General features: G+C 46.8%; 2 protein-coding genes across 4 annotated transcripts in view; both read right to left on the bottom strand.

Moving 5' to 3' along the window:
- LOC307084616 (sodium bicarbonate cotransporter 3-like) overlaps positions 1-1869 on the bottom strand; it is a 44038-nt gene extending 42169 nt beyond the window's left edge. For both annotated transcript variants that reach the window (XM_079749064.1, XM_079749065.1), the window contains exon 1: positions 1771-1869. In XM_079749064.1, coding sequence (XP_079605190.1) covers positions 1771-1812 — 42 coding nt within the window. In that variant the 5' untranslated portion in view covers positions 1813-1869. The remainder of the gene's footprint in view (positions 1-1770) is intronic.
- Positions 1870-8091: 6222 nt separating this feature from the next.
- On the bottom strand, positions 8092-11986 carry eomesa (eomesodermin homolog a). 2 transcript variants are annotated; one of them, XM_079750139.1, is made up of 6 exons: positions 11090-11986; positions 10626-10780; positions 10023-10144; positions 9592-9750; positions 9352-9413; positions 8092-9220 (listed from the first exon to the last, which is right to left on the bottom strand). In XM_079750139.1, exons 1-6 carry the CDS (start codon positions 11824-11826, stop codon positions 8455-8457), a joined length of 2001 nt encoding a protein of 666 aa, XP_079606265.1. In that variant the 5' UTR covers positions 11827-11986; the 3' UTR covers positions 8092-8454. The 2 variants fall into 2 exon arrangements, with proteins under 2 accessions (XP_079606265.1, XP_079606266.1); XM_079750140.1 differs by having other exon boundaries at positions 8092-9217.
- Positions 11987-27047: the final 15061 nt, after the last annotated feature.

Here is a 27047-nt window from a genome sequence, read left to right as displayed (position 1 = left end):
TAAATAGAGTTTGCATAAAATTGCCTTGAACTAATTTTACATTTGTAACAAAGCTGGTGTATATATCTAATGTAGAATCAATATTAATCCGTTATTCAATGCAAATATAATGAGTACTATGGCAAGGAAATGGTCGCCCCGCAGTTATGCTGAGCTGTGCTAAAGCATTGGAAGACGTGGTGTATACAATTGGCATATTGATTATGCACAGAACATATTGACACTAGAGATCAGGTTTAAATAATACAGGGTGGTTTCTCCGCCTACGAGGTCACCTATTAAAGAACAGAGAGGTTGAGCAACCAGATGCCAGACAAACAATGAACGAACACATGAAGTATGTGAAAATTGCCCGGGGCTAGAGAAAGGCTCTATTGAGCAGACATACAAGTCTGTCGTCAAAGAACAAGAATATGATGGACACAAAAAATATATTTTGTTGATGAGGTATATGATAGTTTCTTGGTTTAACCCGGAGGAGAGTTGAGCAGGACAGTAATTGAACGCTGTGTGTTGCCCAAAAAATAATTTTGGTTGAAAAAAATAAAATGGCAAGCAAAAAAAATAAAACAAAGACCATAATTTAGTTCTGACAATTTTTAAAACTGCAAAATGTTCCTTTCCAGCAAGAAAATGTCTTATTTCAAAAGATCAGGATTGTTAATGTACTGCTGAACAATAGTGCTTTCTTTGGGACAAAGGTTGATCCATGGAAGTTGATCGGGCATCCAACAGGTGATTTTTCTATAGTCTCCTCTGAAGAGAGTGAGAGCTGAAATGCTTACTTTGCAACTAGTATACAATACTTTGAATGAACAGAAATATGGCATTTTACCTTGGTTCAGACGGAAGATGATTTGTTATGTTACACTCTTTGTTTAACCCCCTCCCCCTGCCCTTCGTAGTTCCCCATAAATCATCGGATCATAATGTGAAGTAAGAGGTGAACAAATAATGATTGTATACCTCGCAGTTGAACACGTTTTCTGTTTACATCTGACACGGTCCCCAAGACGTTCAAATAAAGCTGTTGGTCTCTGTATTCTCTATCGTTGGACAAGCTTAACAGTCCAATGTGCAGCGAGTCCTCACTTGGAAATGTCACTAGTAGTTGCCGATGTTATTATACTCATACCGCATTTGTAAACCATATTTTAACTGAAAAATACAACTGTTAACCCAAGACATAACGACCCGCTAACGCAGACTTTTCCTCAGTGACAAGATATAAGTATAAATAAATAAATAAAGGTCCTATAACGTTACCTTTATTTACGGGGAGAGAAAAACAGACCAACTCTGCATCCTTTATCACCATGAATACTGACATGCATGTTTAGGTTTAAGTTTAACGTGGAGGAAACGTCCAGTGGTTCTCACGATGCAGTCGTTATCTAGACGGCTTTGGAGGCGATAACGTTATTGAACGTTACTGACTATGTGGTGGACTCGCGGCTACTCCATTAGCTAGCAGGACCGAGACATACAATGCTGTGTATTGTATGTACAGCACATTTTTCCTTTTAAAAAGGACGGAGCTGACACAGACTGTAGTTATACAGATACATAACTTTGCTTTTAGGACTAGAAAACATTGGCTTCGCCACGTGTTAAAAGTAAAGAGCCAGCTAACAATAGCAGTGGCCGGGTGCTCAGTGTGGGTCTCCAGCATCCCCCTGCTCAGCGGTTGTTGGGCAGGAAGATGCTAAACTACCGCATAAGAGTGTGTATACTATTTGTACGAAGTCCTGGGCTTGGACGGGTACTTACGCTTCTAAGCAGGGGCCGCATTTGCTCCGTGTGTTCTTCCATTTCACCTGTTGCCGTTTGCCTCTTTCTACCAGGTCATGAGTCGGGGTACCGACTGTCTCTTCCTCGTCGAGACTCCGTTTGTGGTTGTGAAGTTATCCGAGGGGACGTCCTACAATTGATTGACAGCGTCTTTCGACCAATACACTTGCCAAATGTTCTAACGAAGGCCAATTAAAGCGAAGGACCACTGAGTGGGCGGGGCAAAGTCTTTGTCAGTAAATCTCTCAAGCGGGCTTTTTTTTTTCTCGTAACGAACGTACAGTGTTGGGAATGATTAACGCGCTATGTAGCTTAATTGTCCACTGATAAATGAAAACAATGGCACTTTAATAAAACACAGTTACACGCGCAAGATCAATTACTTAGCCAACAAGGAAGTCTCACTATTATCAAGAAGTGGCTGTAGTTTACAACAAAATGATCCATGCCGACTATGTAATGATCATTACATACCAGCAGATGGCGATATAGTCTCAATCCATTTTCCTAGATCATTTTTAGGCATCCCAAACTAGTTTGATACATTGACTTAAATGATCAGGTTTCTCTAAAGCTTTTACTAGATGGTCGGGAAAACAAATATACAACTTTGCTTATATCGCATTGTAGGAACACATACATTTCAACATATAGGCTCAGGTCTGTGTATGTTGACACGTTGTTCCAGTGTACTTGTGTGTTTCCTTAAATTCTGCTGTCCTACGACTTCCAAATACTTGCATGTTGTTAATCAGTGATCCTGCATTAGTGATTAGTTTTGATTAGTGTGTGTGTGTGTGTGTGTGTGTGCGTGCGTGTGTGTGCGTGTGCGTGCGTGTGCGTGCGTGTGTGTGTGTGTGTATGTGTGTGTGTGTGTGCGTGCGTGTGTGTTTGTGTCTGTGTTTGTGTGTGTGATTCTGTGTGGTGCCGTCCTGAGTGTACACGAGCAAATGGCCAGACAAGAGCACTATATATATATATATATGTATGGGTGCAGAAGAATATACATATATATACAGAGACATAGATAACAGAGTGAACAGAGAGTAAAAGAGAGAGAGAGCGGGTTACATGTATGCTGCAAAATAGTTTTCTAAAGAGTTTTCTAAAATGAGTTAATAGCCATCTTTCTTTAAATAGCCCAACCCCCTCCCGGGCATAATCACGCGGCTGAGCTGAAATAGAACTTCTAGGTGGGAGATCAAACTGTCACCTCTTAATTGTACCCCAAGTCTTAAAGACGCAGAGAACCCATTAGCACACAGAGAAGCGTGGTGCAGAAGAATAGCGATCCTGCAGTAGGCATCCGCTACCGTAGGCTACAGCTGCTGGATGAGTCACAAGTTGCAAACAAGTGCAAGGAAGGAGTCACTTCAAAGTAAGAAAGGGAGAGCGTCGATGCGTCAGCAGAGTTGCATTACGTGCCTCCGGGGGCCCACCGTATGGATATTGACTAACATCTGGCTTTGTGACAAAGTCGAAGGGAACCCATTTTCTACCCTTCTTCTTGCGGTTATGTATTTTATTTTTCCCCTTGCTCTCCGAAAGGTGCCAGGGGAAAATCAACGGGAATGTGAAATTCCCAAATCTGTCGCAGCACTCCTCCAAAGTGCCAATGCATTGATTTTGACCACAGGTCATTTCCAGATGACCGCCCCCGCAGCCATTTTCCACCCGCAAAACCCCCCTGCTTGAACCTCAACAAGCTCTGGTGGGGGTGTGGTGGTCCTGAGCCCCCTCGAACATCCCCGGAGACTCCCTTACTCGCTTTAGGGTGTGTGTCCGTGTGTGTGTGTGTTCATGATGAGACGGGTGTACTGTACCAAACTCTGCACAGGGGGAAATGGGGCGGTGGTGGATGAGGGAGGGGCCATGGGTTTAAGCATGTAGAGGTGAATCCCATTGCCCCAAACCCCCTCCTCCCCCAGAGGGTCTTGAAATCAATGCAACTGTTAAGTGCAGCTTAGCCGCGGGATACTGTGTCTCGGCCTCGGACATTAGTAACGCATCGCAGAGTTATGCCGAGTTGTGTGTGTGTGTGTGTGTGTGTGTGCGTGCATGTGTGTGTTTGTGTTTATGTGTGTGTGTGTGTGTGTGTGTGTGTTTGTGTACATTTGTGTGTGTATGTGTGTGTATACATGTGTGTGTATACACACGTGTGTGTGTGTGTGTTTCTTGCGTGTGTGTGTGTGTGTGTGTGTGTGTTTCTTGTGTGTGTCTACGTGTGTGCATGTGTGCGTGTCCGTACGTGTGTGTGTGTGTGTGTGTGTGTGTGTGTGTGTGTGTGTGTGTGTGTGAGTGTTTGTGTGTGTGTGTAGGCTGAGGGGTGGGAGGGGGGGTTGTCTGTGGTCTGTCCCTCATGCCATGGTTCCCACATGGTCCCGGGGTCAAGGCTGACTCCAGAGAGGCCTGAGCTACACCTTGACACCTGGGCTTGATTTAGATCATCCCTCTATCATCATCCCACGCTTCCTGTTTTGGTTCCAGAAATATTTCCTCTATAGGTTTCAACTGTCGAATAGCTGAAGCTGTTCCACAAGGTCCCCAAAATCCCGGAGGGGCCTGAGGGCCCCTATTCCACGTTGCTCTGTTATCAGGGAACGGCTGGGTCTCCTAGCTCAAGTCATAAAGCCAGGGTTAAGCATTAAGGAGGAGTATTGAGACGGACCATTGGTTTACAACAGGTTCTCCCTCTGATGCCCTGTTGAAGATGCAGGCCATAGCTGAGGCCTGTGTAACTACCCACGGTTAATTTAGCTCCTGGCTTAATGAATCCTCTCATCTGTGATGCAATGCATATCACACTTCACATTCAATACTTACAAAATAATAATTAAAAAAAACAATGATCTAGTATGTAAATGGGAAAGGATTACAAAACTGTCAATTATTACGTTTTGTTCAAATATTGAATATGTACACATCTCTGTTAGTACCCACGTGAAACCAGCCACCACACAACATAACAACGACAACAATACGTTGGGCTGCCATGTTTTCGATGGCCTTTGAGTGTGTAAATGCTTGCAGGCTTTATGAGGCTCTATGCACGATTCTCTTACTGACTGTCGATCTGAGTTAGAGACACCCAAAGCAAAGCGTGACTTCCGTTCCAGCCTATTCTCGACATCCGCGCTGCAGAGCAACAGAATGGCACGTTGCCCACCGCCCGTTTTAAACACACGGATCGGTTGACATTTATCTACATGTCAAAAGAGGAAGCACAGTGTGAAGAGAAAACATAGGAACCATAATATAGCCACTAACTCGCCCGAGCCTGTCATTTGTTCTTTTTTAATATATTTTTTATGAAGAGGTGGTGGGGGGGATGGTTTAAAATCTTGACCCAGAAAGAAAAGATGTCTGCCTGTGGCCGTATTTGCCAGTGAGACCGGTGATAGTGTGTGACTGAAGGTGAGGAAGTAGCCCCGGGCCTCCCATCTGCGTTTGAATGTCAGCCCTCCTTGGCTGCAGTGTCTCCACTGCCTCCTCCTTAACCTTTCTTAGCTTCTTCGCTCGGTCATCAACACAGAGCTTAAGGGAAGGGCAGGGAGACAAGTACGTTCACACACGCACACACGCACACTGTCACACATGCCCCTCCCATACCCACTCACACGCACACACACACACACACACACACACACACACACACACACACACACACACACACACACACACACACACACACACACACACATGCCAACCCCCACATACAGTCTCACACACACATACTCACACACAAAACACACACACACGCGTGCATGCAAGGACACACACATACACAACACACGCACATTGACTCAAAATGGAAAATATAATCAGTATTGTGTGAAAAAACAAAGAAAAATAAATACATTGGGAAATGTACAGATGCTACAGAATTGAATTGCATAATTAAGTGTGTTTAACGTTTTTGTAAACTTGACATCAAGCTGTATTCTAACCACCCCCCACCCACCATCTCAAGGCCCTTCAGTGGAAGCCTCTAGGTTCTAGACTTATCTAGCATACTGCTAGTAAATCCACCACTGAGACTGTAGCCAGAGAGGAGAATGTTAACACAGACAGCAGCACCCGGGTCAATTGTTCACTTTGAGGCAACAAGCCTCGACCTTACATATGCATGATGCGTCCTATCAAGTATACATGGCCCTGGGTTTGTACCGCAGCATGCTGGGGAGGTGTCTATTGATTGCTGCACCTCTTGCATGAACGGTTAGAGGAACGGCCTGTCTCCATATCGACCTGTTGCTGCAGTTGGAAGATGTTGCAGCCTCCCAGGAATGGGCCTCTCGTTGCGAGCACAAGCGATCCATAGTGCACATGATCACCATGCAGGGCCTTGCCTACCGTCTCCGATATGTGTATGCTGCGGTGAGGCATCCATCTCAACAAAAGAAGAGGCCGTTTGCCTCATAGTCCTCCCCCCCCCCCCCCCCCCCCCCCCCCCCCCACAAACACACACAAGCCTCTACGTGGGATGAAAGCGTGGGTTTATATAAATCTTTCTCCAGCTTGGTACTGTGTGTACATTGCTGTGTAACATCGCAATCTGTCAATATTTCCCCTGTCCCTTCCCCTAGAGATGTAGTCCTCTACACAAGAGTTACTGGTCAATCCCCCCCCCCCCCGCCCCCCATCACCCCCTGCCCACAGCGCGCTGACAGAAGGGTATGTAGGTCTACGACTGTTATTATGGCAGGTGATGCACAAACATTGCTGCCCCACTCTGATACCAGAGCAGCCGGGAGTATATGGGATCAGGAATGGTACTCCCGACTTGATGGAGCAGGTAGGGGTTAGGGGGTAGGGGTTATTTGTAGGCTTATGGATTTCATGGCATACCTGGTATTCATTGGGGCGACACTGGTATAAATGTAAATGTAATTATTTCTATTGCATAAATAATAATTATGCTTGTATTCATTCATATTGATTCAAGTAATGATCCTGGTATCAACTGTGGCTTGGTAATATCACAACAAACATTTTAAGGAAATGCATGTATAGAGGTTTGTACGTGTCACACGTTTATTGAATAATAGGTTTCCTTTTTAAGTGCAAAACCTCACACAGCTCACAGTCCTTGTAAGAACGCGTCAGAGTAACAGAGGTTACTCTGGTTAAGGTTAAGGAGGAGGCAGTGGAGACGCTGCAGCCAAGGAGGGCTGACAGTAAAGTAAAATTTGAAATTTTCAGCATCAACAGTATTTTGATGGGAGGTTTCTTTGAGCTCTACTGACTAGTTTACTGATTTAAATGGCTTCAATCTGCAATCCATCGTATCTGTCCATACTATACATGCGTATTGGCCTGTATTTATTGTGTATGGCTGTTCTACAGGGGGTTATAAATGCGTGATGCTACCAATCAAGTCCCTCTTGAAAACGAGGTGCTCAATGAGACAAACCTGTATGTATATAAAGGTTGCTGTGAACTTTCAGCTGTGGTAGTCCACTCGGACACAATCACGGCTGTTGTTGTAAACATGAACCCCCCACCAATGAGCACAAGTCAAAGTACCACGATGAGCCATCACTTCAACAACAGCAAACTGTGCTTTTTTCCTTTCTTCTGTGTTGTCTGCTAAAGTCCCTGCGTAGCACTTGGTACAGCTCCCCTGCAGAGGCCCCGGCCAACCAGGCACTCTACCTTGTTAGGAGGTGTTGATTGGAGTTCTAGTCTGACTCTCCCACTTTGTCAACGACAACAGAATTAATTAGGATTCTGGAGCGAGCCTATTTAGAAGTCCATTTACACAGGGACCGTTTGGTGCGTTTCACTCTGAATGATGAAACCAGTTGTCTGAGGCTTTGAGGCTTAAAAGGTCAACGCCTTTGGCCGACGCCTGTCGTACGCACTGCGCCGTTTAGCGTACAACGTGTTGAGCCGTCGACCTATCGGCTGAAAGTGGTTGTTGAATGGATCTGACTTTTCCCTGGGTTTGATGTGGTCGCTTTAGTTTCTAGACTTACAATTTAGAAGGCACGTTTGTTTTCTGATTGATTCATCATAACACGTAAGGTTAAAAATCTTAGGAAAATGTCTTTCCTTTTTGTATTATTGTGCAGACGTAGAAAAGCCTTAAGAGCCCTAACTTTATAAACATGATGCCATGTCATACACGTAAGGGCCTAAAAAAGGCCTCATTTCAAATGGGCAAAGTATGTAGAAGTTGTTTATATCCTTGGTGCAAACATTAAATCAATAAAAAACTACAACAACAGCGTACATCCAAACACATTTGGATAATGCTTCATGAAAAGCTGTTTATTACCCATTTTATACCACCTCAATGAAGACACTTTGTACAAGATACATCACATTCTAAAGTGCACAAATACTGTACATCAAAAAGGACCTTTAAATAGCCTTAATTTAAATAAAGAAATAACAAAAATTACAGTTGTAAAAAATTAAATAAAAGGGGTGTGCGTGCGTGTGCGGGAGAAAGGGGGGGGGGGGTCGCATGCTTCGAAACAGAATAAAACTAAATTGTTTTCAGGTACGGGGATCTGGCCTGGGAAAATAACCATGTGCTTTTTGTTTTGAGGGAAAACAAGAGAAGAAATGGTATCAGGGATAAAAAAATAAAAAAAAGAAGAATTAAAAAAAAAAGAAATGCTTTAGCCTATAATTCGGGTTCGGTACACAACAGTCTTAGGGGCTCGTGTAGAACGCATAGTAGCCCATGCCTTTCGGGTTGTCCTTGTTGTACTCGTCCGTGGTCAAGTCCTCGCACTTAATGCTAGGGGAGTTCTCCGTGCTGGAGCCCCCGGGGGACATCCGGCGCCTCTTGCAGACCATGGAGTACACCCCAGAGTCCGTCGAGTCCACCGACTTCAGCGAGTGCGACGTCTCCAGCCAGTTCGAAGCTGACGACGGCGGCGCGCTCTCCTCTGGCAGCTTGTCCTTCGTGGGGGCACCCAGCTGCTCCTCGGGGAAGGCGGGGGGGCTGGGCCGCGGGGACCAGGGCAGGCCCGTGGTCACCTTGCGCTGGTAAGTGCTGCGGCTGCCCCAGCCCGCCGCCATGGAGGCGAAGGCCGAGTCGGGGTAGTAGCTGAGGGCGTGGGACGTCTGCAGGGGCAGCGGCTTGATGCCGTACGACAGCAGGCTGCCGGCGGAGTAGTCGTTCTCATAGGACAGGTCCAGTTTGTTGGAGCCCGCTTGTTGCACGGGCGTGACGAACCAGCGCTGCGCGGAGGCGCCGGCGCCCGCGTCCTCGCCCTGCGGGGACAGGAGGCTGTTGGTCTGTGGCACGGCGCGCTCGCTGGCGTAGAAGCGGTTCTGGGGCAGCTGGTTGACGAACTGGTCCTGGAAGAAGGGCTGCATGGCGTAGCGAGCGCCCGGGACGATCTGGTGGGAGCGCGGCGAGTCGGTGGGGGACGGGGTCAACCTGTCGCTCTCCGGGGCCGTGTACATCCTGCTTAAAAAGCGAAGAAAAAGGGAGGACAAGATAAATCGGTGGGAAAAGGACAGCAAAACGATGAGATATTGTGCAATGCAAATCAAAAACACCCTTTGTGTGCAAGCAGGCAGGTTAAATATGAAACTCACGAGTCATAATTGTCCCGGAAACCTTTCGCGAAGGGGTTGTGGTCTATCTTAAGTTGTGTGATCTGCAAAGTAAGACAAATATATACATACATATAAACGTAAACATGAAAGCCATGAAGTCCGAGGCCATGATTACAATAGAGCAAAGACATGCTGGGTCGGTTTAGAGTCACTCCAGATGGACACTTGTGGTTCAAATGAGCCCCATGGCTGTGCATTGTAAGTCAGGTTCAGTCTTACGTCTGTGTTTTGGTAGGCGGTCACGGCGATGAACTGGTTCTCCGGAAAGGTGAAGGTCTGCGTCTTGGCCTCGTTGCTCATGTCCTCCACGCCTTCCTCGGTCACCTCCACGATGTGCAGCCGGGGCTGGTACTTGTGGAGGGACTGTAGCACGATCATCTGGGGAGAGAAGAGATCGATTAATTGATTGAAATAACGGAACCTTTTTTTCTTTTCTTTCATGTAATGATTATGGCTATAGACCTTTTTGATTTTTACATTTCACTTAATAAATAAAAATTATAAAGCAGGTCCACCAACTTTTAAATGATATATTATCTAAATTAAAAAATACTAAACAAATGCATTCTAAAATATAATTACAAATATTAAAAGGCCCATCCTTTTTTTAAAGAGCATTTTATCATCCAAACGAAATGAAATAGGCCTACCTGTGTGTTATTATTGTTGGCACCCTTGTTATTGGTCAGCTTCAGTTTGCCAAAAGAGATTTCTTGTCTCATCCAGTGCGCCCCGGTATTGGGGGATTCAGGGTGGACGTACATCTTGTTCCCTGACAACAAAAAAAAAAATCAGGGATTGAAACAAATAAAAATAATGAAGATGACCGAAAATGGCCCTAAATAGGAGTGCAATAAAAGTATATACACAAGTGTTAAGTGCAAAACATTCCTATGACAGTTCCCGTAAAACCCCCAAAATATAGGCCTATAGATTTTTATTAATAGGCCTCAAGTTAATGTACTTTTTAATTATTTAATCATATTGGCTTGCGATAGGATTTATGTGCATTTTCATTATTGTGTGTACGATAAATATAAACACACATCTTCAGATTTTCATTATGCGTCAAATGCTTTTGTGATGCATGCACTTTCAAGCACAAATCAGATAACCCATCAGATAAAAAAAATACAATAAATGTACATTAAAAATGTACTCCTTCAGCTTAATATTTTTTTTAACTGACGACAACGAGCATATGATTAAACACTGTTTGTGAACACAATGTTCAGATCACTTTCTGAACTCACCCTGCATGTTATTGTCCGCTTTCCCACAGGTGACCCATTTGCCTCCCTGAAAGCGCCAGTGATTGGGGTCTGCCAGGATGACTTCTACAAACACGTTGTAATGAGCTGTCAGGTTGAGCCCGGTGATGTTGAAACTGAGGAATGGGAACATTCGCCTGGAAACACAAGAGAGGAACTTCTATCACAACAGTTCTGGCGATACTACAAAAATAACGCAGTTTAAAACCACTTGCATGCAACATTAAATACAAATTTCAAAGCTGGCCAGGTTATACTTTCATGTTTAAATATTTTGAAACACAATATTTACAGGCCTAGACAATGCTGCGTAAAACGTTCTATACTCGCACGCGTGTTATACTCAACTAGGCCTACTGCTCATAAACCTCACAGAAGGCCAACAGTTATTTTAAAGTCCTTCAATCATTTCAAAAAACTCGGTTGGAGGAGGAATGCCAACTCACCGCCCCTGTTTGGTGATGATCATCTCCGTCTGGTGCCGGTGAAACTTGAGCCAGAGGGGCCGGTTGCACAGATAAACCTGCGCCCTGGCTCCCGCCGCGGACCCGGGCAGCGACATGGAGCCGATGCTGGATCCCGTCGCCGGGTAAGAAGGGTACAGACAGCCCGGACCCTGGCCGAACTGGTATCCTCCGCCGGCAAACTGGCTGCGACCGGAGCACACAGAGGACGAGAAGCCCGCGGGGGGCAGCACGGATCCGTAGTGCAGAGACGCCGAATACCTGGAGCCGTTGGAGGCGCTGTACACCGAGCCGGTCTGTCCCGCGTAGGGGAACAGGGAGCACGGGTTGGCCATGTCGGAACCCGCCTGAGAGGACGAGATAAAGTATCTGTCGGAGCCCAGATCGTCTATGTTGTATCGCCGGCCACTTGTCAGGTCGTCCTCTGCAACACCAACACCAACACCAACACCAACACCACCGAGAACCGGTGAGCCTTTCCTCCCATCGGTGGCGGTCTTAGTCCCAGAGAAAGTGTCCCCTTCCCCCTCTCCCATCATCCCCGCTCCGCTCAGGTACTTCTTAGGGGCGTTCGTGGATTCCGTCTCCGTTCGCTCCACTTCTTGATACTCGATCTGTGAGGAGCCGGGGCTGTTATTGGCGCTGTCGGACGACGAGAGGTTATAAAACGTCTTGGGTAGGTTGATGCTCGAGCTAGGAAGGATGTTCTCCAACTGCATCGTTTAACCTTTGGAGTAACCAAAAAAAGACTCGGGACCCCAAAAGTAAGGTATAAGCCCAGGATTGACACTGTACGAGTGTCGCCTCGGTTGGTAGATCTGCGGTGCGCGTCCTCCCGTTCCTGGTCCTCACTTCAGGACTTGGCCTTCTCTTCCTCACCCAGAGATGTGCAACTCCGATTATGATCTGGTCAGGGCTTGCTCAATGGCTCTTATAAGACGCTGTTCTCAACACACACAGACTCTCTCACACACACACGCTCAGTCACACACACACACGACTCGCTGCAAGCGACATGGGAGGGGCTTTCTGGATCCTTGGAATTGGTTCCAGTCCTCTGCACCTCCGATGGTCATATTTCTTCAAATCAATTAGTCGAACTAAATGCACTTGCCTTATTGACATAGCACTAAATTACACATGTTTTATAAGAAGGACGTCACACTTACCCCGATCCTGTACAGGCATATCGAGAGCAAGTGTTTAGTCTACATTTATTTACAGATTGAAATCCACAAAGCAATTCCATTAAATTGTTTCATATAAATAGGATTCTCGGAAGATTTAATCAATCCTACATAATTAGTAGATATATTAAAACGTAAAACTTAAAAAAGAGACAATACCAGTAGTATAGTTCAGCCATTTCGGTGCAGTCACATACAATGATCAGATGTTCATGCAGCGACGCAATTAGACAACACATGTGCAAGACTTGCGACAAGGAATGTGGAACTTTCTAATTGGCCTCCTCATGTCGCTGAACGCGCCCACCTCTGCACCCCAGGTGACCGGTGTGCCTACCCACTTTAGAATAAACAACCTGAAACCTTATGATATTTTATTATTAGGACAGGTTGTGGGGCATTTAGTTCATAATTTAAATCACTTGGACCAGTTTTACTTTTTTGAATTAAATTTAATATCGGAAGCCGGTAGGGCCTATAGGCCTATCAAATCTACCTAATCAAATTTTTAAATAAAATAAATATTATAAGGCCAGAAAGGAGCATTGCATTCACATCATTAGTCAACCAACGAAAGAAAATAAGAAAAAATAAAATAGCATGTTTATATTTTTTGTAAAATTATTTTTTAGCAAATGACTATAACTAGGCACATGTACAGTGCAATTATTGAAAATGTAGGCATACTTATAAATGCTCAGGGTATTAAAATGTTAACAGAAGATGCATAAATAATATTTCTATATTCTCAGCTAATTAGTAGCGGAATTCCAATTATATTCCAGTTCTTATTTTCGATAGAGCCTGTTATTTATAGATGCCTGTATGATTTTCCTCCTTGACAGGTCCACTACGTTTGGTCTATATCTTACTATTTTCTTATTAGAGTGGCCTATTTTTACTTCGTTTCGACACGAATGAAAGTACTAGACAAAAATGATAACAATAAAATAATAATAAAAATAATAATAGTATATTTTCCCTCATGAAAAACGTTAATTTTTACAGTCTTCAGTAACCAAAACGTAAAAAAACAATAATGGAGATATAAAGAGATTACTTTAATGACAAATCAATCATGTAAAGCTAACAACAATTTAATCAAAATATACCTATGCATTCAATCATAATAAATATTGTCCATATAAACGAAATAAAGACGCTCCACGTACAGCTCGATGCTGTGCTTGCGCGCGTGAACAAACAACACACACACAAAGACAGACACACACACACACACACACACACACACACACACACACACACACACACACATACAAACACACACAAACACATACAAACACACACAAACACATACACAATCACAGAGTCACACATTCGCTCACACACGCTTAAGCCGCCTGCACCCCAGTACCGTACACATGCAAGACAGGAGAGTTTCTGATGTGCGCGGTGTGTGCAGTGGTGGCATCGCGAGACTGCGTACTACAGACCGGTCAGCGAACTGTCTTGTTCATGCTCTTTAAACGGTTGGTCTGCTTACTTGTTATCTTGCCGGGCAAATTAAGGCAGAGAGAAATGAATGTATAGGTCACCAATCGAATCTTTTGAGGTGGATTTGGAGTTCGGGTGTGCAGCTTCCTGCTTGTATGCATGTGTATGCATACCATACAAATATACTGTGTCCGTGTATTTGTGTATGTGTTTATGTGTGAATGTTTGTGTGAGTCTGTGTGTGTGTGTGTGTGTGTGTGTGTGTGTGTGTGTGTGTGTGTGTGTGTGTGTGTGTGTGCGTGTGTGTGCGTGTGTGTGCGTGCGTGTGTGTTAGTGCATGCGTGTGTGCACGTGTTTATGTGCTAATGTTTCTTTGAGTGGGCATGTGTGTTTGTATGTGTGTGCATACGTTTGCGTGTGTATGTGTGCGTGCATATGTGTGCATGGCTCGGGCTTGTGCGCGTGTGTGTGTGTGTGTGCGTCTGTGTCAGTCTGAGGAGATGAATTTGGGGAGAGTAGTCTCAAATCTGTGTGAAGCTGAGCGAGAGTCACAGCTGGAGGCAGATTGGCTGGTGACACAAATAGGCTGGCAGATTGGGTTATTGGGCCGCCAGGGGACCCAACCTCTGCACAACAACCGCTGTCAATCAAGACCGAGACGTCTCCCGCCCTTCTCTCAAACCTCGAATCCTTCTGAGACAACATATGCTTGTTGAGATTGTACACATTGTAAGTGTACACTTTTTCTTCCCTTCCAATTCTCCTAGTTATAGGGATGAGTAGGAGTATCAATAGATACAGTTAAAGATTACTTTATTGATCCCGGAGGAAATTTAGATAGGACTTGGATTTGTGTGGAGAAAGCAGTTAAACAGCCTTACTGGCATCCTCCTTCTAGCATGCCATCCAGAAGACTCAAATCATATCATAAGCACTGACTGAAAACAGGCATACAAGAGTGTGGATTATGGTTATCGCTATGAGCCTGTACAGAGATATAACCATGTCATTTTCTCCTTACTAGTGCTACTTATCTGTTGCTATTGCCAGTCAGAACTCTCAACTCTCTCTGTTCTCTATCTCCCTCACTTCTCTCGCTTTCTCTCTTTCTCTCCCTTCCTCTCTTTTAGTAATAGCTCACACTCCCTTCCATGCATCAGAGGCCATGCAGCACATCAAACATTACACAGAAGTCACACGCTATTATACACAAATCCTTTTACAGCCATAACTTCATAGTTTAAGATAAGTCAAGTAAGCCGTTTCGCAGCAAAGCTGTCATCACCTCATTAGTATTTTTTCCTCCATAGGCTTTAGATGTTTAACCGGCGGTTGTGTAATCAGACAACTGATTTATGCTTAACCAATGGTAACACTGGAAACACTTTATTCAGTGCCCATATTAACTGTCAGCCAGTTCACCTGCATCGCTATTCTACAATAGAACATTTGCGAAACATGAGGAATTGAAGGGCCGTTTTTGATCACTAAGGCAGTCTTACTAGCTATGCTTAACCAATTTCCATAAATCTTCATAAAACCATCAAAATAAAAGCTGACTGTAAAACTGTTAAAACTGTAAAAGCAAAAATACTACTATCCGTGTTCTGCCCCAGGGGTGAACCCCCCCCCCCCCTAACCACCACCAAAAGTAACCTCTGTTGCAAGCCTTTAAGAAAAGTTAAAAAAAACAACAATATAAATGTGATTTACACGACGCCTATAAATAAACTAATTCCAAATGAGGTGGATGTCGGGGTTCCACTCGTAAAGGGGGCTCCCGCCTATGACCTGTCAGCATGTTGCCATGACCACCCATAAAAGTCCAAGTGTGTCTGAGATGACCCTCTGTGGCCCCGGGCCAGGGCCCGCGCGACAGGGGAAGGGAAGTCCCAGCGTATCGTTGTCAAGAGTAGATCATCAACAGCACGCAGATGAAAGGGGCCACATTCCGTGTTTTATGGGGCAAGGTGGCTGTCGGAGCCTTTGCTGGCCAGTTAATTCATGTGGTCCATTGCGAGGATTAATAACGCGAGTCTCATTAGGGGATCCCTGCCACCTAGACCCCTGGAGCTGCGGAGAGAGCCTCTGAGAGGGAAAGAAAAAAGCCTGGTCCAGGAGCCCCCCCCCCCTCCCCCCGTCGTCTCGCCCGCTACCGCCCTCACGCAAATCACCGTCCTCACCAACGTTTTTATCACGAAGAATTTATCCCTCCGCCGAATCAGGGATGTCCGACAGTATATTTCACCCCGCGTCGTCGAGATTGCAAACATTGAATCAAGGTAGCCGCAGCCGGGGCCACTGAAGCTTATGTTACAAACCCGTCGCTGTCTTCAAAGATAAAGAGGTGACAGCTTTCATGAATTTCCATCGGCGGTGCATATTGCTTTCATCAATATATTTTTTTCTTTTCCGCTGTTCTCCTTCAGTGATTGTCCCTGTTGTGTTGTCTGCCTGATTTATACGGCACATCCTTTAGAGAAAACAGTTTTAAGTTACATTCACACACACGGCACACATTTGGTTTTAGAACCAACGGTGTGGCTTCCATCTCTCGTTCTCATCTCGTTCTCCTTTTTCCATACTCAGAGAGCATTAGAATATGTAAAAATTCCTATTAGGCCATTTCAGATGTCATTCCGGCGGAGTAAATTATCATGAAATGGGAATGTAACTCATTCTGCGATCCAGAGAGTGAGTGGGCCCCCTGGGGAATTCTCTGTGGCTGCGGCGTGTTTGAATTTGTGAAACTGCATTAACAATACAGAGGAATGTATAGGAGAGGGCCGGCGTTATTGTATCTGTAGATAAGCCCCCTCGTCAACATGATGCCGGCGCTACACTGAGCATGCACGGGCTTGTGTGTGTGTGTGTGTGTGTGTGTGCGTGTGTGCGTGTGTGTGTGTACATAATGTAAATACGTTTCTACTTGTGTGTGTGTGTGTGTTTGTGTGTGTGTGAGTGTGTGTGTGTGCGTGTGTGTGTGTGTGTGTACATAATGTAAATACGTTTCTACTTGTGTGTGTGTGTGTGTGTGTGTTTGTGTGTGTGTGTGTGTGTGTGTGTAGCTGTGTGTATGTGTGTGTGTGTGTGTGTGTGTGTGTGTGTCTGCGCGCGTGTGCTGTGCATCCACTGAATGGGGGGAACGGATTATTTTAGAATTGCATCCTGGTCTCCATGTAAGCTCACTGCTAGCCTGATAGACGGGAGGCTTCCAGGGGGCAATGATAATCCACTGTGTTAGGATCAATCTAGGGAACATCAGATGTCCTGACTGGGTTCTCAGAGATATAGGATTGAAGGCATAGACAGTGTGTTTGATCCCCAAAGGCATGCTAACATGATTTCTGGATTACTGCATTATAGAAAGTCTCACCTTGCCCCATAGGGAGACAACCAGAACATTACTAATATGGACCTGGCCGCGAGTTCGATAGCCCTTCTGAGCAGCCTTTCTGAATCCTTTCACCCTCTTGCAGACGAGTGCTTTAGGGGGCCCACTGTCACAAACCTCTTAGACCCAAATCTAAGCGCTTCAACATTCACTACCATATGCACAACATGTATCACCATACATTTTTTTCTCAATAGCCCCTCTAATGTCTGTTCTGTGTTATAATGTATATTCTCATATAAAATTCTTACAAATTTATCGCTCAACTCATTGTCCTGAAAATAATTTTTTGGTATTCTATTAGGATTTTTGTCCCATGACGTGCACTCGTGGTAAGGACACTACATATATCAGCTATAACTTTAAATATTACATTACATTTCTTAAGCTGACACTTTTATCAAAAGCGACTTACGATGAGTGCATTCCATTACGCTTCAACACAGATATTTAAAGAATCATGTCTGTGTCATACAATTTATTAAATGATCCATGTGGTACTTCCATGTTCTGGACTACAAAATGTTGTCCTGTATCTTGTATCTTAATGTCTCACAAAAATAAATAAAACTGAAAAGCTTTTCAGTTATATCCCATTTATGGATATGCAATTAAAAACAAAAAACAAAGAAGTTATTTTTCATATCATTTAATAAAAAAATTGAACATAACAGACGAATAGTCCCAGTTGAACCAAAAAGCAGAACGAAGCAACCGCAAAATCAAGTTGCATCATTTTTTCATCGACTCTCAGGGCCACAACATGGCAACCCTTTGACACCAACATGGCCGCTAGTGATTTGGCCTCCATCTCACCTTTGCCCCCCCCCCAACGCTGACCCACTTCTGCCTCCCGACCACCTCCCTCGTACTGCTCTCCAAAACACTGGAGGGATCGTCGCGAGAGGGCCCGGAGGAAAACAAAATGGCAGGTGCTAAAAGTTTGACAGCGTGGACTGAATGCGGGGCTCTCTCTCCCCCCCCCACCCTCCTCTCTGGAACCTGAGGCGGAAGGGAGCGAGGGTGGCAGAGTTGTATCGACCCCGCTTCCCCCCGCGGCCGACTGTAACACCACTCTCCCGGCCTGGGTGGGGGTGAGGGTGGTGGAGGATGATGCAGGGGGGGGGCGGGATTGGTTCGGGCCGGGTCAGGAGGGGGCCTCGCACTTTGAGTCAGCGCACTGTCCGCCTTGGCGTCGGGCGTTTCCCCGTTACGCCGCGACCACCGAAAACACGGAAGCTTTTATCACGTCGCTCGGCCCGACTCAGAAGCTGCACTTTCCGGACGACTCTTCCGTCCTCTTTCTATGTCCCTTCTTTTTTTCTTTGGGGGGTGGACAAGGCACACACACAGATTTTACACAGCCCCGAGTATCCTGGAGCCGCTGCTGTGGGAAACGGCCGCTGCCTCCGATGTGGTTAAATCAGTGAGTCAGAAGTGAGAATGTCGGGTTTTAACACTTCCATCCCCTGGCAGGGGGGCTTCTGGAGGGGACGAGCAGCAGAGGATCCCGGGTTCTGGGCGACCAGGGGCCGTGGGCAGCAGGGAGGCTGCTCTTCCCTCCACACATGTTTAATGGGTGGACAGAGGGGAAAAAGAAAAGGTGTTGTTGTCTTCCAGGCCCCTTCAGTCCACTCCGGGGACCGCCGGCCCGAGCACTCAGTCGGTCGGGAATGGGCGGGTTATTATCGGAAGCGGATCGCATTATTGTTGAGTAGTTCTGCTGGAGTACATTTTGAGATGCACCGTGTTGTTCAACTGCTTGACCAAACGGGGTCAATAGCAATGGAAGATTCTCTGTTTTTCTTCCCCCCTCTAGAGGAATGCGTCCAGCAACCATTAGATGCAATTAGGCGACCACAGAATGCTATTGTATTAAAATATTTGCTGCAATTTGGCAGCTGTATAATTAAGACGTACTGGATCAAGCCATGAACACACACACATGAGCCTCAACACACATACGCGTGTGCACGTAAACAACACATATGGACGGGCAGGCGCACACACACGCACACACACACAGACAAATGTACCCCCCTCACCCTCAGCCTGTCCCCACCCACACACACACACTCATATGTGCACACACAGAAGGACCTGTGTGCAGGGGACGCCTTCAATATTGATCCCGGACCCCGGCCCGGTTCTCCGTATTTACATGCAAATGGTCGGCCACAATCTGCACCCCCCCCCCCCACACACCCCTCCTCCTCCAGCCGTCTGCGCCCCGGGAAGGGGAGCTGCTCATCAGATGGGTGGATGGATGGTTGGGTGGGGGGGGGGGGGGGGGTGGGGGTGGAGGGGGTGCAGGGCGGGGTGGTGGACCACATCAGATGGGCTCCTACGGCGCTGGAGCCAAGCGCTCTCCGAAAGAGGAGAGCATTCTGCCCGCCTGGCAGCCACTGAGACAGCAGGGACTCCCACATAGCATGGAAGAGGTCCATGGCTGGCTTTCTATCCATGTATCCATCTATCACTCTGTCTATCCATCCATCACTCCATCATCTATCTATCCACCTATTTATCTATCTATCTATCACTGTGTCCATCTATATATCCATCTATCAATCTGTCTGTCTGTCTGTCTGTCTGTCTGTCTTTCTGTCTGTCTGTCTGTCTGTCTGTCTGTCTGTCTATCTATGTATCTATCTATGTATCTATGTATCTATGTATCTATGTATCTATCTATCTATCTATCTATCTATCTATCTATCTATCTATCTATCTATCTATCTATCTATCTATCACTCTGTCTATCCATCTATCTATAACTCTGTCACTCTCTCTATGTATATATATATATATATATATATATATATATATATATATATCTCCCTCTTTCTTTCTATCTATCAATATTTCTATCCGTCTCTACCTCTCTGCCTTGTGTATTATGGATGATCAATGATCAAAAAGGACCAGATAGAGGCTGGTGTGCAAAAGCGAGACCTTTGTGTTTTTAAAGAAGAACCCAAGCAGCCACAGTCCCTTAGCGATAAGAGAGAGAGAACAGGTGAGCTGAGGAGTTCAGTTCTGCCAGAGGGAAAGAGCTCGGCAGTTGGTGATGTCAGGCACCGTGCACACACACACACACACAGATCATATAGAGATCTGCTGGTCCTCCTCTTGTTTGTAGGTGTGTAGATGCGTCACAGCTGACAGGTGTGCATGTGGGTGGGTTGGTGTGTGTGTGTGTGTGTGTGTGTGTGTGTGTGTGTGTGTGTGTGTGTGTGTGTGTGTTTGTGTGTGTGTGTGCGTGCGTGTGTTTGTTGGGGGGGAGTGGGTGTGTGGTGGTGGTGGTGGTGGTAAGGGGGGCGGTTGTCTCCGATCAAAGAAGGAAAGCGATTAAACGAACTTGGAGCTCACCACGTCCCAGCCACATGCCACGCAAGGGATTGGAGCCTGTGTGTGTGTGTGTGTGTGTGTGTGTGTGTGTGTGTATGTGTGTGTGCGTGTGTGTCTGTCTGTCTGTCTGTTGTGCTCTGTACCCCCCCATAGTCGTCTGTCGAGTGTTTGCGTGTCCTTCTGTGCTAACAGGTCAGACGTGGTGGAGGTCTAGACACATGGACACACCATTCTGCCTGGTGGGGGCGGCTGCGTTGGTTTGGAGGGTTCACGTGCCGGTCTTGGACATGGACGGAACAGGAACAGCCGAGTCTGTCTTGGAGCCATCCGCGGTGCTAATCATCCAAAGTCCCTTTCAAAAATCTGTTGTTTGGCAAACTATGTGCAAAAGCCTGGTCTTCTACTTGTGCGTGTGCCTATACGCCAGGAGGAGACCGCCAGCGAGTTTGGACAAGGAGTGACTGCATGTTTCCGTTTCTGCCTCACCAATACACATTGAAAAGGGTCTTTCTATTTTCAGTCCACCTTTATTGATCCAGGGTACACTCAACACAGTCTTTGATTCTGCAGTCTCTTGCTGTGTTTCTCGGGGCACGCCTGTGCACCAAGTGGAAAGCAATGTGGTTAGAGCATGCCACCCCCGCCCCCATACGTTGCCACTCTCCTCCAGGTTGTGAGACAACAGAATACCCGTATGTCTCAACTCTCCTCCAGGTTCTGAGACAACAGAATACCCGTATGTCTCAACTCTCCTCCAGGTTCTGAGACAACAGAATACCCGTATGTCTCAACTGTCCTCCAGGTTCTGAGACAACAGAACACCCGTGTGTCTCTCCTCCAGGTTGTGAGACAACAGAACACCCGTATGTCTCAACTCTCCTCCAGGTTGTGAGACAACAGAACACCCGTATGTCTCTCCTCCAGGTTGGGAGACAACAGAACACTGGTCTGTCTCACCTCTCTTCCTGGTTGTGGGACAGGATACATCCAGAGCGTTCCTGGTTTGGAGACAACAGAACAGTCCCGACCACACACCTGTCTTTACCTCGCTGTCGTCAATTGTAGCGCAATCCTGAGATAGGCTCTGCATAACTCTTACTCAACCCTTACTTGTGGGTGAGTTTTGTTTATGACACTTCGCTGTGTTAAGGCCAAGAGTCACGGCTAGCCAGGAAGGAGCAGAGCGGCAATGGAACAAAAGGTGTGAGGTCGTGATACGTCTTCACTCGCAGAGCGCCTTTGAAAGATTTAAACTTTAGAGCGTTCTCATGAGAACGTGGAGGGGATCCCCTGTGTGGGTTGAGAGGGGGCCAACCTCCCAGCAGAGAAGTGATTCAGAAGGTGCTGGGGGTGGTGGGAGGGGTGGGGGGGGGTGGGGGTGGGTTGCGGGAGCTGCCTCCCCCCACCGCCCCCCTTCCCCCCTCCGTCGCTAACTCCCTCCACACCAGCACCCAAAAAAAAGTGATCACACCTCTGAGTGGAGAGGTAGACAACAGGGGAGCCCCGGGCTTGTGGTTTGAGTGTGTGTGTGTGTGTGTGTGTGCGTGTGTGTGCGTGCGTGCGTGCGTGTGTGTGTGCGTGCGTGCGTGCGTGTGTGTGTGTGTGTGCAGGAGGGAGGGGTGGGGGGGGGGGGGGGGGGGGGTGGGGGGGGGGCAGTAACAATGCAACATGTTCTATCGGTGTGGGAGGTGTGAGGACGCAGGGAACGGCCTGCTGCAGTCCAAGTGAACAAAAACGAAAAACTGGCTCAGATTTTCGTTTTTACTTATTTATTTAATTTCCTTTCGGTTCCATCTTTAAGACACTCAGATGAATTAATTGCTCATTTGGAGGATTCTGACACTTTTGTATTATTTTATCCGTTGCACTTTTTATTGTGTGATAGACACCGTGATCTTGTTAGTGTGAACCTTTAGAGCGCTATTATTATTCCTCATTATAAATCAGTTGATATCGTGCGCCTGTACAAGAGCTTTCATAGCACGATGAACTGATATGAGCTCCACGCAATACAGAGGATTACACCTGTGTGTGGGGGTGTACGTCTGCATGTGTGCGCGTGTGTGTTTGTGTGTGCATGCATGTGCATGAGTGTGTGTGTGTATGTGTCTCCCCTTTCCAGAATCTCCTTTTTTAATTGCCCTTTGACATTTCATCTGAGAGTAACGAGGTGTCCTCCTTGCGACGCATCACCCCCTATGTGGTTAGCTTTGAGTCACCCGTGCTAGCTAGGCGATGAGGGGGTGGATGTTAAACACCGTTTTTGGTTTCAACTTTGTGATACACCTCAGTCTGTAACTGAATCTGAATGTCACACCAGAGCTGGATCGCCACCACCGTCCTTCTCTTTAGCCGTAGCCCCTTGCCAGCCCTGGCAGCCCGCGCCTTGGCTTGAGGGTCAGTGCAAGGGTAAAGGCGGGCTATCATGGTCGCGATGTCCGGTCCGTGCCAGGTACCCCCGCCCTGGTGCCCGCTCTGTGCTCTTGCTGCATTAAACGCGGGCTACCCGTTATTTCCACTGAAGGGCGGGAGTGAGAATGGGAACGTTTGTTTTTGCGTCTGTGTGTGCGTGAGAGAGAGAGAGAGAGAGAGAGGGAGGGAGTGGGAGTGGGAGAGAGAGAGAGAGAGGGAGAGAAAGAGAGACAGAGAGAGAGAGGGAGAGGGAGAGAAAGAGAGAGAGGGAGAGAGAGAGAGAGGGAGAGAAAGAGAGACGGAGAGAAAGAGAGAGAGGGAGAGAGAGAGAGAGAGGGAGAGAGAGAGAGAGAGAGGGAGGGAGAGAGAGAGAGAGAGAAAGAGGGGAAAGAGTGAGAGAAAGGAGAGAGAGAGTGCAAGAGAGTAAGAGAGAGGGAGAGAGAGAAAGAATTCGCCTGTGTGTGCACGTATGTGCTGGCAAGCACACATGTGTTTTTGTGTGTGTGTGTGTGTGTGTGTGTGTGTGTGTGTGTGTGTGTGTGTGTGTGTGTGTGTGTGACCCTCATCCTCCCCCCAAACCACGGCCAGAAGGCTTGCTCCCGGAGCCCTGCCAGTGTGTGCTCGGCCCGGGGCCACTGATGTCATCGAGGCTGGGGCCCGTGGGCGGCCCGCACCGGTTGGTGAGTCCTAATCACACCGGATCCCAGAGTTGCATCAGCCACTCAGGCGACTTGTTTACTGGGCACACAAGGGGTTAGGGTGGGGGTTTGGGGGGGGGGGGGGGGGGCGTGCTGCTACGCGTGTGTGTGACATGGTACACGTACTTGTATAGTGGGAGTGGGAGAGAGGTGTCAGGGTGGGGGAGTGGGTGGGAAGGATTTCCTGGGCTCTGCTTCGTGACGTTAAAGCAGCGCTCCGGCCGAGTCGCCGAGGTGTAGGATTCGGTCGGAGGTCCGCGAGGTCTTCAAGGTCAATTGGTACAAACAGCTGCCCACCCTATGTCGACTCTTATGGTTTGGTCCGGTCCTCTGTAGAGAGCAGCAGCAGGGGGCGAACCATCAGGTACGGTGCACAGCGCTGGTGGGTTGGGGGGCGCTCGATGAGCCGTCACGCTTCCGACTATCCCATGGAGCTTCTCTTCTGTCTTTTCTGCAATCTCAACTCACCCTCATTTGCATCTGCTAATTAGATCCTGTTAGCATAATTCATACACATGACACCCTTTTGAAGCTAATGAATAGATACATCTCTAGACAAGTCGCAAAGAGCATTTAATGAGGATGAAGTTACTTATGAATACACATTTCAGCGGAGGTAGGTATTACATTATCTACCTGAGAATCACCAAGCAGACTATAAATGCTATTCAAAGAAGATACCGGCGTTCTTTCTCGCGTCTCTAATGAATGTTCTTCTTCTTACCAGTCGGGCTAGAGTGCTCTTACATAGTCTTTAATTAAATACAAAGATAATAAAAAAACACAATCCACAGATGGCGAGACATCGTTTCTGTGGTCCTCAACCCACCTTTTGTAGGATGGAGAACATATATGCACTCGTGAATATTCATACGTAAAGAAACGATAGGGTGATTCATCCTACAGCTGGATGTTAATTCACAGAGGCATCGGGTGTAACATGCAGTCCTGCGGGCAAGCGGTTAAAAGTAGCTCTCCGTGGGGGATGAGACCGGTGCAGCTGTTTTTCCTTCAGGTACTCAGCTCCCACTTGTACTCAAAAGTACAAGTGTTGAGAACATGTGGTTCTCCGCTAGGAGCAGATCTACCCTGTAAGATCGATTTCGATTTTTTTCGGAAAGTATCAAGAGACCGAGGGCACGATGGGACCCTGGCTAGAAAAACTTGAAAACTTGAACTCTTGAAAACTTCAAGATGGATCCCTGCTGGAGGTCGACATGCCCTGAAAGATTCACATGTATCAGTTCCCGCCATTTTTCAAAGTGGCGGGAACATAAAGGCTTTTTAAACGTATGCAATTTGGCAGTTGTAATGGGGGGACCGGTTTGAGATCGGTGTAGATTATTAAGTAGTTTTTTACATACACATAAAATGCACGACAAAAAAAGAAGAAGAAAAACAACATAAGCTATTTTTTTCAGAAATGTCTTCACTTTAAAAAGTGATGGGGACGTCATCTGCTGTTTCAAAGAGGGCTTGGAACAACCTCCCGGCAACCCCGAGTGAAAGGTTAGAGCGAAACCTTTGGCCTCTAAGATACCAGGAGAAGGGACCACAAAAATATACATTCACTTGCTGTCACTTATAACCTCCACTCTCACAAATACATGTGTTATATAATGAGCCGTGTTAGAGAACCATAAACCTTCCTCTGTTTGACATTGAGTCTGAATTAAAAGTTATTCTTCTACGTGTTATTAAGCTTCAAATTTAATTTGTGTGAAAAAATGTAATAATAGATGAGAATTCAAATCACGCAAGGGAGGTTTAGACTATATTTAATCCTGCTATCCTAGAAACGGTGAGACAAAATTGAATATATTAGAATTTAGTTTTTGTCTGTTGTGACAGTTTGTTGCAATGTCTAGGAGTGTTTTCCTTTTCTTTCTTTGTATTTTCCAGAGAGCACCTGTGCTCTGTTATAGAAACTATAAAGCTGAAGTGTACACCTCTCTTGCTGTGAATAAATTAAGCGCAAATGTTTAGAGATATGTATTACCCATATGCCACGGCTATAACTAAGACAAAACAGATGAATAGTCCCCGATTTTATTCAATGCATATTCCTTGTGACATCCCATCGTCACACATTTCATGACACTTTCTTTGTTTTCTGATTGTCAAATCGAGACACAGCTTGAACATGTCCCCCTCAGAAGTATTTATATATATTCGCTCCAAAGGATCCAAATAGTGAGAATGATCCCCAAAACTCTCTATTAAAGTAAGCGTAGCGAGGTAAATCATAGTAGGGCAGGACAAAGTTCCTTTGCAGACACTCTGAATCCCTCACTATGTATGCGTGCACGTCTGCGTGTGTGTGCATGCGTGCGCGCCTTAGTGTGTGTGTTTATATGTGTGTGTGACTTAAGGCCCAGTGGGATGTCTTGAATCACTTCAGGTCTCATGGCTTGGCCTGTCTGCAAGCCCTCATGACGTGGTGAGGGTGAGCCAGTGTGTGTGCGCGCACGTGTGTGTGTGTGTGTGTGTGTGTGTGTGTGTGTGTGTGTGTGTGTGTGTGTGTGTGCATGCGTCTGCTCCCTTCTGCTCCCTCCAACCGGTTGATCTTTCACATTTGGCTTGGGCAGGAGGGCCGGCGGGCTGCCAGCCTGCTCCCGGAGTCTGGGTACAGTACGCTTAGCAGCGCCCGGCATTCATTAGCACCTCCCGAGCTGTCTGCACTCTCACCAAACGCTCGCTCACTAGCTAGCACGAGCTAACGTGCGCTGGCTCTCCTTTAGCTCTCCCCCAGCTCTCCCCTTGCTCTCTTCTAGCTTTCCCCTTAGCTCTCCCTCTAGCTCTCTCCAAGCTCTCCTCTAGCTCTCCCCTAGCTCTTCCCCTAGCTCTCCTCTAGCTCTCTCCAAGCTCTCCCCTAGCTCTCCCCTAGCTCTTCCCCTAGCTCTCCTCTAGCTCTCTCCAAGCTCTCCTCTAGCTCTCCCCTAGCTCTTCCCCTAGCTCTCCTCTAGCTCTCTCCAAGCTCTCCTCTAGCTCTCCCCTAGCTCTTCCCCTAGCTCTCCTCTAGCTCTCTCCAAGCTCTTCTCTAGCTCTCCCCTAGCTCTCCTCTAGCTCTCCCCTAGCTGTTCCCCTAGCTCTCCTCTAGTTCTCTCCAAGCTCTCCTCTAGCTCTCCCCTAGCTCTCCTCTAGCTCTCCCTTAGCTCTACCCTAGCTCTCCTCTAGCTCTCCCTTAGCTCTACCCTAGCTCTCCTCTAGCTCTCCCTTAGCTCTACCCTAGCTCTTCCCCTAGCTCTCCTCTAGCTGTCCCCTAGCTCTCCCCTATCCCTCCCCTAGCTCTCCCCTAGCTGTCCCGTTAGCTCTCCCCTAGCTCTCTCCTAGCTTCCCCCTAGCTCTCCCCTAGCTTTCCTTGCTCTCATAGCTCTACCTTAGCACTTTTCTAGCTCTCCCCTAGCTCTTCCGACACTCTAGCTCTCCTCGTTCTCTACCTCATC

Source organism: Pollachius pollachius (genome assembly GCF_949987615.1).
Source record: "Pollachius pollachius genome assembly, chromosome: 13".
Lineage (NCBI taxonomy): Eukaryota > Metazoa > Chordata > Actinopteri > Gadiformes > Gadidae > Pollachius > Pollachius pollachius.
Note: the sequence above shows the minus strand (reverse complement) of the source record. Positions and strands in the feature narration are given on the sequence as shown.